Source organism: Myxocyprinus asiaticus, chromosome 12, assembly GCF_019703515.2.
Source record: "Myxocyprinus asiaticus isolate MX2 ecotype Aquarium Trade chromosome 12, UBuf_Myxa_2, whole genome shotgun sequence".
NCBI classification, from domain to species: domain Eukaryota; kingdom Metazoa; phylum Chordata; class Actinopteri; order Cypriniformes; family Catostomidae; genus Myxocyprinus; species Myxocyprinus asiaticus.
In genome coordinates, this window is record NC_059355.1 from 31,434,455 (window position 1) to 31,452,079 (window position 17,625).

A 17,625-nucleotide genomic window follows, 5' to 3' on the forward strand; every position below is an offset into this window, starting at 1 on the left:
GCAGACAGAGAAATACGTTTGAAGTAAGTTTGGAGCAGAAGAAATAGAAATAAACCTTGTGTAAATTGTCAGCTTTACGCTAAGCTAAAATGCTATTTCTAGCCAGTTTACATGCTATGTTACCAGGCACCATCATATTTATTTATCAAGAAAATTCATGTTGGATCATAATTTCTTTTTTTCTAGTAAAACCTTTGATATTAGGGCAAAAATCGTATTCTTGATAATAATTTTTGTATTGTTTTCCTGTAAAAATATCTAAAAATCCTTAAAACAAGATCAGTTTGATTGATCTTGTTTTAGAAACAACACTGCATAAGATATTTAGGTTTTTCAGAGAATTTATTTTTAACGTGTATTTTAGTTACTTGCATAATTATTCGTTATGAGAAGGCGTGGTCTAAATATTTGAGTGGTGCTTTTGTCCACAAATTCATAAGCATGGATTGCAAATGTATTCATATGGTGTAAAAATATGAAGAGATTTGCATGTTTTCCCCTATGATGCTGATAAAGTTCTAGGCCCTCCATCAAAGACAGACTCAAATATGTTTGAGTTTAACATGCATTTCTTATGGGAGAGTTAAAAAGATTATAGACAGGGGCAAGTTTAAAAAAACATGGTCTTACTCCAGCAATTTCAGCATTACAAAAACCGTCCATGTGTGCTAACATATCAGAGCAGTTATATTGTGAAGCAACATTACAAAAACATTCTCAAAATGAAAAGTTAATTCATTTACATCTTTGAAGCGGAGTACAAAAGCAATTCGCAACACTAAAACTAACTTTACTGACTAATGCAGTCGGTTCGGCAATTATGTATGGATTATATTAGTAAAATGCGGCAATGTATATTTGTGCATTTTAATTCATTTGATAGGCAAAACCCTTTAAAAGACATAGCGACACATGCTTAAATGACACAGAGTCATATGCAATCTAAAAATGCAATGATGAGAAAACCTGCAAGCACACCTCAAAATGGTTCTTTTGATTTGACATGGAATAATTTGCAGTGGACAGGATATTAAGTTTTGTAAGTCAGAGTTTCCATTGCACAGTAATGTGCGATTTTGTAAATCGAGTGGTCAAATGCTGAGCGAGACTGCTCCATCTTCAGTGTAATAATAGCCCCTGGCTATTGGCTAGTATCAGGTCTGTGTGTGCAATTCCACAACCTCCTTCTGTCTTCCGAAATCACTCGGACCCTGTTTACACCTGGTATTAAGATGAATCTCGAGTGAACCGATCACATGTGGTCAAACGATACACACGGCTGTTTACACCTGGTCCCTCAAATGCGTCCCCTGTGACCACTGGTGCTCGGATTTCGAGGGGTAGGTCTCTGATTTCATGACAACATACATCAATCACTGTCATTGTGTAACAACACCATGATAACAAACTGCAAAAAAAGTCAGAAAAGACAAAGAAAACACGAATAAATCGTCACACTGTTTCTCCCAGATTTGGCTGAAATTTAATCTAAGCACAATTTCAACATTTCGAATTATCTGTTATTTTAGCAAAGTACCTGTATTAACTGAGCTTCAGATGTGCACGCTTGTCATCTGTGTCCCTGCATGTTGATATCAGACACACTGATGAAGATCTGTGAAGTTTTCATACAGGTATATGTATTTACTTTTTCAAATTTTCAGATCAGACCATTTCCTTTAAAACTTGCACGAAACCAGCAAAGTGCAGCGGTTGACAGGTGAGGAGTGGTGCTTTGCTGCTTTCTGGGATGCATCAGGACAGATTAGCATTTACACCTCAAATGCAATGGGGTCACGTGTTTTTGACTACCTCCATATGTGTTTTTGTGTGGTCCAAACACAAAACGTTTTAGAACCCATTTACACCTTATTTAGCGCTGAACACTTGTGATTGGATCACCTGAAACACATCTTAATGCCATGTTTAAACAGGGTCTCTAAGACTTACCAACCATACAGTATATCAGTGGCAGGTTGCCAGAAAAAATTTAAAAGATTGAAAAAAAGAAGAGTTAGGGGTATCAGTGAATTATGATAAATTTACAGACATTGCTTGATTATAATAATGTAAGCCATAGAAAGGTAAGTTTTAAAAGCATTTTAATCCAATTACAGGTAATTGATTTTTGTAATCCAGGTTACGTGTAATACATTACTACCCAGCATTGCTTGTTGGTGTCATGTGTGTGTTGCCTAGCAACTTAAGTGGTGTGAGTGCTTGCTCATTTATTTTTTCAGCATGCAAAAAATATTTTTTCAATTTAATTTTTTTGTGTTAATTTTTTTTATTGCAAAGAATTCTAGGTTAAATTTGACAATATGGAGAAATTAATGAAATCTAGTATTTGTATTTTTATGCTATATTAAAGCAATTAACAATAAATGTACTCGGCCTGTGTGCACACATTTTGTGTTGCAAAACTCTTTTTGTGTGTATGTGCCTGTAGTTCTGAGTTATAGAAGCAAACTGGTGTGAGAGTTGCTATGTTGTGCTGAAATTGATTTTGCTGTATGTTCGCCCTCTGCAGCTTCTCTAAAGTACACCGTATGAAAGATTAAAGGGATTTAAAGAGATGAATATGAAAAATTAAAAGACCTTTCTTTGCCTAACCAGCACATTTTCTCTTTCTTAATTGTGTTCCCTTATGCCCTTGAGTTGGTTGTTTTGAGTGTTTTGGACTTTTTTGGAGGTAACAATTGCAAACAGATATTGCCTTGAGATCTGACAGCAGGTAAAAGTCAAAACTATTTGCTGTCCTATAACTAAAGCTTACACAGACAATATGGAAGGGTTAGATGGGTGATCAGCATGAAATTGTGTGATGGTGAGATGCTTTACTCTCATGCTTGTTCTTATCTGACACCTTAAAATGGATAGTTCACCTAAATATGAACATTTTGTCAACATTTACTCACTCTAATGTTGTTCCATCCTGTATTATCTTCCATAAAATGCAAAAGGAACTGTGATGCAGAATCTCCGAGCTGCTCTTTTCCATGTAATGAAAGTGAATGGTGATTTATAATGCCAAGCTCTAAAATGACCAAAAAATAAATAAATAAATAAAAACACAATAAAAAGTCTATTAGTCTATTTTGGAGTCTCAGCAGAGGAAAACATTAAATAAAGTGCACTTCCTTTTTTGGGGCTTGATAGTGCAAATTAATATCCACTTTCATTGTAGGGAAAAGAGCTGTTTGAACATTCTGTCTCGAATCTCCTGTGTTTCACAGAAAAAAGAAAATACAAGCTTGGAATGACATGAGAGTGACATGATGACAGAATGTTAGCTAATTACTGGGTGAAATATTTCTCTAACAACTCATCTCATAATATAACAATAATTATATTAAACAACTTTTTTTTGCCCATTTTTGAGAAGTTGTTTGTGCCTCTGCATACTGCAGCGAGTTTTGTAAACTTTATTTGGTCGTGACAAACATTTAGCATGGAGCAAACAGACTTTTTGTCTTGATCCCTGCATAAAACCGCGGGGAGAGCGAGTGAAATGAAATTAAACCTGAATCTCTGTCTTACAGCTCTGCTGACCTGCCGTCCTGACGAGTTTCAGTGTGGCGATGGCTCCTGCATTCATGGCACTAAACAGTGTAACAAAGTTCACGACTGTCCAGATTTCAGTGATGAGGCTGGCTGCATCAACAAAAGTGAGAAACCACAATCTCTCTTTTGATTAGTCTCTTCATCTCTCCCCTCTGCCAGCATTATTTTTACTGAAACAGAGTGAGATGAAAGTGTGGAGTGCACCCAATCATGCTGTCAGTAAACAGCCACAAAAAAACACTCTAAGACCAATCAGATGCGCTACTACAATATACCACACGATATACTTCCCATGTGGCACCTTTAATCAAACTCACCTCAAAATTGTATTTATCCCATGGCAATATCTGGCTAGTAGGGCTTAATGTGATTTACACAAGTAGAAACTTGTTTTTGAATCAACATCCTTTGTTGGTATCTGTAAATCTGTGCCCTCTGATTTTAGAGTTAGTTAGGAGTTGAGCAATTAATAACAGAATGATTTTCTTTATTTTTATTTTTATAAGATCTGTGTTTTGGCTGTTTAAGTTTGTGTCTTAAAACATTTTGTTAGTTGTTTTTATGTGCTCCTGAATGAAGTGTAAGAACTCCTCTTCACTGTGTCCTTCTCAGCCACAAAATGCGAAGGTCCTCTGAAGTTCCTGTGTAAGAGCGGAGAGTGTATTGAAAGCAGTAAGGTGTGCAACAGTCTCAAAGACTGCAAGGACTGGTCCGATGAGCCTGTGAAGGAGTGTGGTGAGTTCTCATTCACACAAATACACTGATGTTTCTTTTTATCTTTTTGATCAGAACTGATGTTTCTTTTTATCTTTTTTTGATCACCAACTGACTGTAAATAACAGAAAGAGACATAACATTTAAGTGCCTGGGTCTCGTCTTTGGACACACAATACACAGAACAAAGCAAAAGGAAAATTTTACTTGTATAATGTGTATTGACTTGCACTGACGTGCACAGAACGGGGGCTACAGGGGCGCAAGCCCCTGCCCCTTTTGTTCACAAATCTAATGGTGCCCTTTTAAGTGTAGGTGCCTTTAAGAGTGCAGAGATTTAAGCGGAGGTGTCTTTACTACATATATAAACAAATATATATATATATTTAACAGTTATTTCCGGTCCTTGAATCTGATTGGATGAGACACGTGAGTACTGATATCACAGAACATCAGCACTTGGATGCTTTACTGTTTGTATCACTGCTCTTGTGTTCATGGAGTTCTAAACTAAAGTGTAAGAGCAGCACAGATGTGTAAAAGAGCAACAGTATGTGTCTTTTCATTTTTCAATGTGACATTAAAGATTTTAGCCAGTAGGTGGCGACAAAAGAAAATTTTTATGAGTTATGAGCCAGTTAAGTTGCGAGCAGTTTCTTTGAAGTCATCGGCATTGTCTGTCACTCCATGATCGCTCAGACTACTACTACACTACTACAGCTGGCAAATACAGTTAAACTAACATCTTCAGCATTAAGCCTTATTACATCTGAGAGACACAAAAGATGAAGTAATCAAAAACATACTCAAGGCACTTACCTTTTACCGCAGTTTCCACGTTGTGATGAAATATAAATATTCAACATGGTGGAGGAGAGAACGGATTCTATTGTGAATGACTCTTGAACTGGCTATGCGAAATACTCAGGGAATACCCCTGCTCAGATGGCTATTTTTACACAGAGAAAATATAATGTTTTTGACTAGAGTTACCATTATCTTCAGCAAGCTGACTAACACTACACTACTGTTTGGGACTGGAGTCGCGACAGACGCAGGTAGTCATACAAGCTCTCTCTCTCTCTCTCTCTCTCTCAAACACACACAAACATACACATCCTTGTTTCTCCAATGACTTGTTAGAAACAACCCAATCCATCATTTCTTGTTCTAAAGTGACATTTTCGAATTAGTTACGGTGGCTTGTGGGCATTTTTCCAACCATCAACAGCAGATCTTGATCCGTGGCGTAAGAAAGTAGTTCCATGCATAAATGCGTTTTTTTGTGGCCGTCCTTAGTTTTTCCTCATTTATTTTATTGTTCTGCGGCCGAATCACAGCCGTGCTGATATAGTTATGCTTTACTATTATGCTTGAAAGGCCAGCATTAATCTCCACAATGAATTTGTACACATTTTCATATCTGTACAATGGATTTAAATATGGTCAAATGTGTTGAACAGAGCTTTGAGTGCAACAGTCTTATTGATGTGTGAAAGCAATATCAAATTAGGCAAAATATTACATGAACAGACATGCAAGGGGCAGAGGATGATTAAACAATGTGAATGATGGGTGTTAGAGTTCTTGGAGCTTTCTGCAGAATTTTATGAGTACATATTCCATGCAGGAATAAGTCATCACATCAGTCAGATTATAATGGTGCAATATCATGCAAACTCTCATTTGGAAACACATGGGCATGCACAGAAGTATTAGTGGGCATTTAAGCTTATAGGCAGTGTTGGCTTATTAGGGGATTTACTTGATCAAGGGCCAACAACTCACAGAGTGCTCATTATGATCAAACTGCCATAAGAATTATGATTCTGCCTCTCTCTCTTTGTCATCTGTCCTTTTCTCCCTCTCATCCTCTTTATGTTTACCCTTGTATCAATCTTTAATGTAAAATACATAGTTCCACAGTGGCTCTTCAGGTTGGTGTTAATTTCCCTGTGGCTGCCAGTGGATGAGATTAGAGCGGGCACCTGGCGCACAGCAGCCCCCTGTTGAGCCCAGTTCACATTGGACCTGCTCCAAGTGGGCCACTGCAGCTGCACATGCTAAATCTCTAGGACTAGTGCCAAGGATTACTCTTCTATCATATTCACTGGCATGTCCTGTACATGTTATACATGATTCATATGTGGCCTGGAGAAAATCAATTTCCTTGATTCCCAGAGAGTGTACTGCTCTTTCTCATTCTACTCCCTAGTTCCAAATTACATTAATTAAAATATCGTGAACATGAATTCAGGCACTAGCAAGGGCCTTAATCTACTAATTTTAGATCTAGATTTAACACATACTTGCAAGGATCGCATAGCACTGTGTCTTAGACGTAGCGGTCTTAAAATAGAGCCCGCAGTCCCTCTCACTCACTTTTTGAGTGTGATTTTCTCTTACTATCAGGCTCCTTTTTCTACCTCTCTTTCAACCTGTCTTCTTTCATTCTACCTTGTCTTTTCTCTCCTCTATTCCATCTGAACTTTCTGTGGTATTCTTTGATCTCCTGCTGTCAGCTGTTCCTCAGCATTAGCATCAGCTGTTCTTCCTCTCACTCTCTTTCTCTTCTTTTTTCCTCCTGTCTTTCTTCCTCTACCCTGTAAGTCTGTTTTTGTCAGGCTGGTTTATGTGTCTCTGGGTTCTGTTGCACACCAAGACTCATTATTATCAACACACGCTAGGTCCAACAACAAACTAGTTGATTAGTGAGGTATCTTGATTTTTATTTATTTTGTTTATTATTATTTTTTATTTTTTTTAATGTTTTTGGTAGGGGTGCATAAGCTGTTAGACAGGTTGCATGGCAAAACCCTGTCGAAAAGTTGTGTCTTTAAATTCATACATTTTAAAGCATTTCTGCTACAGCCATACACATTCAGGTGGACGTCTTTTGTTGTTGCTTCATATTTTTTGAGCCTCCTTTCAGAATCATTTAATTTTCCAGACAGCTTGTCAAGCTAAAACAAAACCTTTTAAAACATGTCTCTCCTGTGTTCTGCTCTATTCTGGTTGTTTTTGAATTCAAGAACGCATCTCATTAAACACCCTTTAAGAAACATGACTGATCTTAATTAGATAAATACAATAGAGACTGACAGATAGTAATTGGGGAGAGAAAGGTGGAACAATGACTGGGTATGCCACAGACTGGATTCAAACTTGAATTACCTACATGAGCACCTCAATTGTTCAATTTTTATTTTCACATTTCTGTTTTCTTTGTTAAATATTCCTACTGCAATTATGATAATGACCATATTTTCATGTTTTGGCATTGAAAGGAGACATACTGTTTTTCTGTAGAGATGATATAAAAGAGTGATATATATTTATTTCTCCATGTCATCTATCATGAAATAAGTCATCACCAAATGTATTTGCTGTTCTTTTAGGAATTTCCCTAGACTGGTTAGTGGAATACTTATAAGACCTTCAGCAAATTACTCTGTCACTCTTTTTAAAGCGCCACACACACACACACACACACACACACACACACACACACAGGCTGAGTTTCTTCTCAAGCTTTTAAGGCAAGCGTGTCAGAAAGATTGCACGCACCTCATCACTTTCTCATAAACTCTTGGCACAACCTGAAACTCAACTGAGAAAATGAGAAAGAAATAGTTTGCTCATCGCCAAGCGCTGTCAGGTTGCCATGGGCACTTACCATCCAGTTCCTGCGAGGCATACTGACCTTTGACACCACCTTTCTTTTTTCTATCGTAGGTCTGAATGAATGTGCCAACAACAATGGTGGCTGTTCTCATATGTGTAAGGACCGGCAGATCGGCTATGAGTGTGAATGCCCCTCAGGCTACAAGCTGCTGGACAAGAAGACTTGCGGAGGTAAAGCCTCCTACAGAAGTAACAGTTTCAGACCTCTGAATACAATGGACCATTGTCACATTTCAGAGTTTGGAATGTGGAAGTAAACTATAGTGGGGCAAACTTCTATAGAGGTACATGGAAGACCACAGCAAATATTATTTTTGCATTCCCATTTGCTCCAACAGCAAAATCTAAAACACAAAGATCCATGGATTATGGCAATCAGAAGAGAGATAGAGGCCAAATGTAATGTCACTCCCTCAGAAGTTGAATTTGAAACTCTGTTGTAACGGTGTTGGCTTTTTTATTTGTTTATTTTTCATTATTAATTCCAAGGGTAATATACTGTAAGAAAAATGTTAATGTTATAAATTGACATAAAAAAATGTAAATACAAAATAGTTACGCTACTCAATTAAGGCAGAAATGCATCAACACAGTCCGTTAATATCTTAGATTTCAACACTGTGTTGCTGTGGTAATGGGAAATGAAACCATTGCAGTGTCAGAGATTAACTTTATTATTATTATTATTATTATTATTATTAAGGGGCAATATTTCATTTTGTTACTTTTGCCTGGGCATTTTCCCTATACTCTAAAAAAAACAGCAGATTGTAAATTTGTGTCTTACTAAATAAATGAATTCACAATCTGAACAATTATAACTATAAAACCAAACCAAATCAGCATAAAATACCTGTAAATAATGTATTTTTACTGTATCATAAAACAATGAATGCACTTTTAGGATACATTTAATATAACTGTCCTCTCCGAATGTTAGATTATACATCTCTCTACTGTCTACCTTCACAGTAGATTTTTATGTTATCGACTTTTCATGTTTTGGAGTTATTGGGATTGTTTTCTTCACATACAATGATTTTAGAGTTCATTTTTATGATTTTCACTTTTTTTCTTTAAAAAAACACTTCATATTAGCTACACATTCAACAACACAAACCACTGAGAGAGTGATTATAGAATGAATCTACAGCTACAGGTCACTACAGTGTCTGCAAAAGTATTAAACCCATACTAAACCCATCACTAGACAGCCCTTGAATAGAATATTATGAAATGTGTTAACTGTTAGATAAAAAATAAAAAACAAAATCAGAGGAATGCACTAGTGACATTTTTGTGGCCCCACATTGAGTCTGGGTTAATTTCAGACTCTGGACCATTGTACCCATTTTCTCAAGAGCCCACTGTTATACATACATTATGAGCGTCTGTGATTTGTGTACTCTTAGTGTCATCTCCTTGAAATTGATAGTAGAAAAATCCCCAGAGGGTGTTTGCAAGCACCATTTATCTTGTCAGTGGACATCTTACAAAAGCCCCTGTTCTGTGTGTATCTTTGTCATGTTACTAATGCTTTTCTGATGTTCCTTTCCAGACATAGATGAATGTGAGAACCCTGACGCATGCAGTCAAATATGCATCAACCTCAAAGGCGACTACAAATGTGAATGCTATGAGGGTTATGAGATGGACCCAGTTACCAAGACCTGCAAAGCAGTGGGTAAGACACTCCATACCAACTTCTCCATCCAGCGCTGCTCTACAACAATTGTGCCTATGTGCGTTCTACCAGGGTCCAAAATTAACTTTTTGCCATACCTACCAATGGCAGGTAAATAGAGAAATGTTACCAGGCCAAAAATATATATACTTTACACCAGCAATAAAACAATATTTTGCATAATTTCCTTAAAAAAAAAAAAAAATAAAATATATATATATATATATATATATATATATATATATATATATATATATATATATATATATAAAATAACATTTAAACTTAAATCAAATGTTTTTTTTAATTATTTAATTTACTTATATTGTTCTTAAATTGCAATTCTGTTGGCTGGCAGCTGGCCAATAACTCTTTATTTATGCTTTATTTACTCACTAAAGCAACTTTTTACTCACATTTAGCTCTTGGGGAGTGCAAATTTTTGCCAACAAATAGGAGGACCAACAGAAGTTACAGATCTTTGAGAATTTAGTGGAAATAATAATTAAATGTTTAAATTTGTGCTTTTATGATTAGAATATTTAAGGAGATTCAAAGGCTCCATCACAAGACACATTTGCTTCTAAATACAGTATGGAATATTCAGTAGAGAATGAATCCTTCACTACTCAAAAGACATTCCAGGCTGCTTGTTTGCTTTATCAATAAGATGGGGTTGGTGTGAAATGGTTTGCGTTTGAAATGTGAACCTAATAAGCTCATCTTTTTGCGGGGCTTTATTGTCCTCAATTTGCCTGACCAGCCTGCGTAAAACTTCAGTGCATTTCCAGCACTCCCGATGGGCTTGCATGACAGCTGGAGGAGCTCTGTCATTAAGTGCGGTGTGTAAAGCTGGCCAACAAAACCTTTCCCTGGGGCTAAACAGCTCACTGAAAACTTAGTGAAATAATTCATCTCTTCAGATAATGCATTCTGTTGTTCTTGTATTTAAGCTTGTTGTAGCCATTTAGGTCTGTGTGGTAAGTTATTGAAGTAGAGTGGAAGTTGTTAGGGAGGATCAATTTCCTATTAATGCCAGTGGTGGATAGTTAAATGATCAACAAGCATTTATGAGTTTGGTGTTTGGATGTCCACATACTTTTGGGCATATAGTTTATCAGATTTTTGCTTTTTCATAGTCTGTCACTTTTAATTTAGAAGTTGTCTGGCCCATGGTATGCAGGAATGATAGTTTTGTCGACTGTGTGCTAAGATCAGTAAAAAGTAAAAATTCAAAATTGCCAAAACTGGAGATACATGTTTTTCATTGGACAGCGACGAAATACAAATTTCAAATTCACATTTTTGGAATTGTACATTTTAAATTTTACATACAGCCAGCATTTTATAATATACAAATACAACCATTCTTGTTGATTTCCTTGATGAGTGTGAACCAGTGGCACATTCAAAGCATTGTTCGATTTGTTTGAGTGGTCCAACATGTTAATTTCTGGCTCAACCAATGGTGTGAATTTGCTACCTGTGAACAATGGGGAGTGTTTGGAAAAGCTGTTTGGAAACAATTATTGGCTGCTTTTACCTGCACGATCTTAAACTGATTATGTTTAATAAACCAACAACGTGTGGTCATGTAAACGCCTTAAACAGTGTTCCTTTATTGGGGTGTTCCGTTATAAGGTCATAAACGGTTTAAGCAAAAAACTATCCACACAGGTAGATTTTTGACCATTTCCTTGATTTCAAATTGCATTCAAACACCATTAGTGGCATTCTTAACAGCTTATCCAATGTGAGCAAGTATTGTATGCATGCCTAGTTACATTTTGACAAAAAAAGCAGAGAGTAACCCATAATTTCACATGTGACATAAACACGGTTTTCTTGCGTTGTCATATTTGTTTAATAAACTGATTTTGGGTAGTTATCAGCATATTGTTGTGCATAGAAACATGCTCATTATTTTTTTCACAACTGATTTTTTACTGCTACCGTAGTGCAGAAATTAAACTTCACCTTTAAATTAACGTGTAAATCCCAAAACCCTTGTGTGCTAAATGACAAGTCACATTAGGATATAGGAATAAGGATTGAAACAATGACTTATTACTCTATATATCCATTACAATACAGGTTCAAGGCTAGCAAGAATTTAGGAGCTCTTTTGCCCTTTACCTAAAACAAACCTTTAGTCACAGTACTGTAGAATCACCTTCAGAGTGAAGATATCTAGATCGCATATGGCCATATGAGAAAGTGCTGAGATGTGTCTTTCTGAAAAGAAACTGCCATGACACCAAAGATGGTCAGCGTGCTACTTTATGTAAATCTGATGCAGCTCAACTCTCACTTTTCACTCTTTCTCTCCTTCTGTTTCAAAGATTGCCACAAGTCCAACAGATGGGAAGATTGATTGAACCTTGACTCATGTTGTAAATGAAAATATTTTCTTAAAATACAGTGGTCTGTGAGGGCTTTCTAAGGAGGGGAAGAAAATGTTCTCCCTCCATCATTCAAACCACAATCTATGTACCTTTCCAACCCAGAAGCACCTTTTAGCACTTCAGTGAAAACAGCATTTGGCTGTGACTAGATCAAGTGTGAAAGAGTGAGAGATGGATGATGAGATGAGGAGAGAGGCGAGGAGGAGAAGAATAACAGAGACATGAGATCTCATCTGTCAGCTCAACTCATCCCCTCTCCATCACTGTCAAACCTGAATGCTTTTCTTGCACGCTCACAGCGACATCTGACCACACAGCATCTGCTGCTCATTATGCTCACTCTCTCTTCCTCCCTCACCCCCCTTGTTTTCATGCTCTTTCTGTCTTTCCCTTCGTCTGTCACACTTTTGGACCAAAAGACATCCCTGGATCATTATTAAGTCATGTGAAGGAACCTCTTGCTGACAGGAATGGAAGAAAAGTATTTTTCGCTGAGGCTGAAACCTGAAAAATGCTGTCTTTTCTGGCAGTATACTGAAGTAGGAAGGCATCAAGGCATGTCCAAATCTAGTCACTGCGTAATGTCCTGTCGGCTGAGATTTCTCGATCTGACCGTTTTTTTAAGGCAACATAGATGTACAGGATGCTTTGTCTGCCTGCTGTATAAACAAGGTCATACCAGCCCAGGATAGTCAAGCTGGTTTTTGGAACACAGTAGCTGGACAGACCATGGGTTCCCACAAGCTTAGCCAAAGTAGTCTGTCAGCTCCACCAGGTTGACCAAGATGGTCTACCCAATCAAGACCCCACAAGTTAGCTGTCCAACTGATCAACCTTCTAAACCACAGTAGCTTAGACCAGCTTTGACCAGCTAATTACCATAAATAGTCTGCTTTGACCAGCTAGAACCCTGTAAAACCAGCTACCACAAGAAAGTGGTTTTAGCTTTACCAGTGTTGTGGAGTAGCTAACTAAAAGCAGCAATGCTACTAACTTAACTACCTTTTTCAGTGGCATGACAGTAGCTCACAATAGTTTTCCAGATGAGCTACATTTTCCATGGAGTAGTGGTGTAGCATCACAAAATGCTACATTTGGAAAAAAAAAACACATTTGTAAAAGCAGCAATGGAGCCGAGGGAGTAATCAAACATGATTACATAAACTAAAGGACACTCTCTCATGTAGTGCTGGGAAAACTAAAACATTTAAGTGAATCAGTTCTTCCGGACAGTTCATGTAAATGAACCAGTTCACATAAGAGATTCACTGATTCACTTGAGCTCTGTGCAGCCTTAATGGGACCTTGCCTTCTTTTGGTTAAAAATTAACAAATTGCCATTATTGATTGAGTACATAAACAATCAGTGTTCAAAACAATGTCCTTACCTGGATTCACTAAGGTAAGCCTATAAAAATGATTTGTATTTTGTATTTGCTGTCGTGTTCGATTTGGTGCGAAATCGCTGGCTTATGACGTACATCCTTGTGTCATACATGTCCGTGAACATAGGAAAGAAGAACAGGCTGTCTTGTTCCCATGTAAATAGTAGATGGTGGTAATGCACTGTTTTAATTTGCGAGTAGCCATTAAAAAGAAGAAAGAAACCACAGTTCAGTTGAGTCACACTGACACTGTTCCGGACAGCTTTGCAACAATCTGGATGGACGATTATCTGTTATCCGTTTGGCGAAGTTGTATACCTGCTTTAATGCTTGGATATGTTGTCTGATAGGGTTGTTGAAGCTAACATTGGTTGTCATGCTTGTATGAATCGAACAGTACTCGTGTGTAAACATGATGTAGCTACGTTGTTGGGGGGAGTTACTGTGACATGTTTACCAATATTTATGACTTCTGAAATCGTCATGGTTACTTGTGTAACCTCCGTTCCCTGATGGAGGGAACGAGACGTTGTGTCGATGTAGTGACACTAGGGGTCACACTTGGGAGCCCGAGACACCTCTGGTCTTTGATAAAAGGCCAATGAAAATTGGCGAGTGGTATTTGCATGCCACTCCCCCAGACATACGGGTATAAAAGGAGCTTGCGTACAACCACTCATTCAGGTTTTATGCTGAGGAGCCGAGACAAGGTCCGTCCATTTCAGCGGGTAGTTCAGCATTGTGGCAGGAGGGACACAACGTCTCGTTCCCTCCATCATGGAAAGGAGGTTACACAAGTAACCATGACATTCCCTATCTGTCACTCACTCTACGTTGTATCGATGTTTTGTCGATATAGTGACACTAGGGGTCCCTATACAAAACGCCGCAACTGGCCGAACTGTGTTACGTGAACTGGTGGTGTGTGACGGGCAGACCACTGTGTGCCTCGTAGCCAGCCCACCAGGCCGACGCATAACCTCCCACAACATAGTTATGAGTGTTGAACGGCCCTTTGGGGACAAGTCGACTACCCAAAGATAGAGAAAGGCTAGCCCAGTCGTGGCCTCTTTTCCCCTTCTTTTTTTTCCACTCCCTAAAAAAAGGGGTAATATCTGACTAGGCCGACCAGGTCTAGTCAGGGGGTGTCCCTCCCAAGGGGAGGACACCGCGGAGACCACACCTCGCCCAGAGAGAGGGGGGATATTTAAGTGGAAAATACGTCACATGCTCTTGCTGAACTATGTCAGAAGTATGTCATGTGGAGAAGTCTCATGGTAGGTCCTACCCAATGGGGGAGTTACTACAAACATGGAGACTGTGGAAGATGGGCCTCTGCCCAAGGAAGACGCAGTTTGCCAACAGGGAAATGAATTAGCGGAAGATATACATCGCATGGGGTTGCCTACAGGGAACCGCCACATGTGGAGCACCTACCCCAGAACAGGACTCTTAGCTAGCACGTGCACTGGGCCGGCAGCGAGTCTCTCCGAAAACTCGACTGCCACAGGGCTCGGAGGAAGTCAATCAGGGAACATAGTTTGTGAACACTACTGGGAGTTAATGGCGCACATCTTCAGCTCAGAGGAGGTTAAAGGCGCTATGTGCAAGCGATACACCTGGCCGGCTATCCCGGGCTTATCCGCTTGTATTGCGTGCCAGTACCCGGGACGAAACCGGTTCCACCCGGAGATTGTAGAACCTCGCAAAGGTGTTGGGTGTTGCCCAGCCCGCTGCTCTGCAAATGTCTGTTATAGAGGCACCGCTGGCCAGGGCCCAGGAGGCCGCTACACCCCTGGTAGGATGGGCTAGTAGCCCTACTGGGGGCGGCACGTCCTGGGCGTGATATGCCATAACTATGGCGTCAATGAGCCAGTGGGCGATCCTCTGCTTGGAGACAGCGCTTCCTTTCTGCTGTGCACCAAAGCAGACAAAGAGCTGCTCAGAGATCCTAAAGCTATGCGTGTGATCCAAATAGATGCGTAAAGCACGCACCAGACACAGAAACGACAGGGCTGGGTCTGCCTCCTCCTGGGGCAGCGCTTGCAGGTTCACCACCTGGTCCCTAAAAGCGGTCGTGGGAACCTTGGGCACATAGCCCGGTCAGGGTCTCAAGATCACATGAGAGTAGCCCGGACCGAACTCCAGGCATGTTTCTCTGACAGAGAACGCTTGCAGGTCTCCTACCCTCTTGATGGAGGTGAGTGCAGTTAGGAGGGCAGTCTTCAAGGAGAGTGCCTTAAGCTCAGCTGACTGCAAAGGCTCAAAGGGGGCTCTCTGTAGACCCTGAAGAAATACAGAGAGGTCCCATGAGGGAACGAGGCGCGGTCTGGAGGGGTTCAGCCTCCTGGCGCCTCTCAGGAACCTGATGATCAGGTCATGCTTCCCTAAGGACTTACCGTCCACTGTGTCGTGGTGTGCTGCTATAGCGGCAACATACACCTTCAAGGTGGAAGGGGACAGCCGCCCTTCCAACCTCTCTTGCAGGAAGGAAAGCACCGATCTGACTACGCATCTCTGGGGGTCTTCCCATCAGGAAGGACACCACTTAGCAAACAGACGCCACTTAAAGGCATACAGGCGCCTCGTAGATGGGGTCCTAGCTTGAGTGATCGTGTCTGCCACCGCTGGTAGCTCGCCAGAATGCGTTTTTGCGTCAGCATCTTGAATGGGAGTCTGTGTAAAGCCCGGTTCAGTACTCGCAGGTCCAAGATTGGCTGCAACCCAACGTCTTTTTTCGGTATGATGAAGTAGGGGCTGTAAAACCCCTTCTTCATCTCCGCCGGAGGGACAGGTTTTATCGCACCCTTCCATAGGAGGGTGGCGATCTCGCGTGCAAGGTAGAAGCGTTTTTGTCCTTCACTAAGGTGAAGTGGATACCGCTGAACCTGGGCGGACACCTGGCAAACTGAATCACGTAGTCTAGTCGGACGGTCCGGATCAGCCATCGCGACAGATTGGAAAGCGCAAGCCACACATCCAAGCTCTGCGCGAGGGGGACAAAAGGGACAACCTCGTCGGACGTACCGGCAGGTGGGGTCTCGCAGCGGGGCGGAGCGGAGCTCGAGGTGCCACATCATGACGTGGCCGTGCTGAGTCTAGGGACATCGAAGCACTTACTTGGCTCCTTGTGACCACCCCCGGAACAGCCTGGGACGGGGGAGGAAGAGGCCTGTCCTTGCAACCCAGTGGAGACTGTCACATCGGGGGCGGATCTGTGCCACAGCTGGGCGCACAGGGGCGGGGAGACTGCCGCTGGAGCGCCAATCCTGCAAGGGTAAAAAGGTGGACGGTGGTCGTGATGACGGCCATGCACACCAGGTATGTGACCCAGGGAACGAGGAAACCGCTCTTTCGCTGAACTGTTGGGTACCGCAGCCACTTGGGCATGCGGCGAAATCAAATGAAAAGGCAACAAAAGATTCTCCACCCAGCCCTCCACCGGGGGATGGAGTGGTCTTACTACCAGCTCCAAAGCAGTGGGTTTTGTCGACCCTGAGTCACCCGTCTCAGGGGCGCTTTGAAGCCTTTTGTGGGTTCTTGGCGGCCAGCCGTGAGACGGTTGGCGTCTGCTTCCTGTGGTGGGCTCCACGCCGGGGCCAGGCCAAAGGGGTGGGCTGCAGCGGAGCTGGTGCAGTCACCACAGGGGGACGCCCTTGGCAACGAGCAGGCGGGGTGCCGGATCTTGAGCCACGCCGGGGCAGGATATGCCGGATAGCCTCCGTCTGCTGCTTCACCATCGAGAACTGCTGGGCAAAGTCCTTGATGGTGTCACCGAATAGGCCAGCCTGGGAGATAGGGGCAGCAAGGAACCGTGTCTTGTCGGCCTCACCCATCTCGACCAGGTTGAGCCAAAGGTGGCGCTCCTGGACCACTAATGTGGACATCGCCCGCCTGAGAGACCGTGTCGTGACCTTCGTTGCCCGGAGAGCGAGGTTGGTCGCTGAGTGCAGTTCCTGCATCAGATCTGGGGCGGAACAACCCTCGTGCAGTTCTTTTAGCGCCTTGGCTTGGTGGACCTGCAGGAGAGCCATGGTGTGCAGGGCAGAGGCGGCTTGTCCAGCAGCACTGTAGGCTTTGGCCGTCAGGGATGACGTGAACCTACAGGGCTTGGACGGGAGCTTTGGGCGTCCGCGCCAGGTGGCAGCGCTCTGCGGGCATAGGTGCACCACGAGCACCTTATCCACCG

The 17,625-nt window shown here is 41.3% G+C and overlaps 1 protein-coding gene across 2 annotated transcripts in view; it reads left to right on the forward strand.

Moving 5' to 3' along the window:
• LOC127449447 (low-density lipoprotein receptor-related protein 8-like) overlaps nt 1-17,625 on the forward strand; it is a 279,198-nt gene that overhangs the window by 196,090 nt on the left and 65,483 nt on the right. For both annotated transcript variants that reach the window (XM_051712861.1, XM_051712860.1), the window contains exons 6-9: nt 3,543-3,668; nt 4,177-4,299; nt 8,014-8,133; nt 9,521-9,646. In XM_051712861.1, coding sequence (XP_051568821.1) covers nt 3,543-3,668; nt 4,177-4,299; nt 8,014-8,133; nt 9,521-9,646 — 495 coding nt within the window. The remainder of the gene's footprint in view (nt 1-3,542; nt 3,669-4,176; nt 4,300-8,013; nt 8,134-9,520; nt 9,647-17,625) is intronic.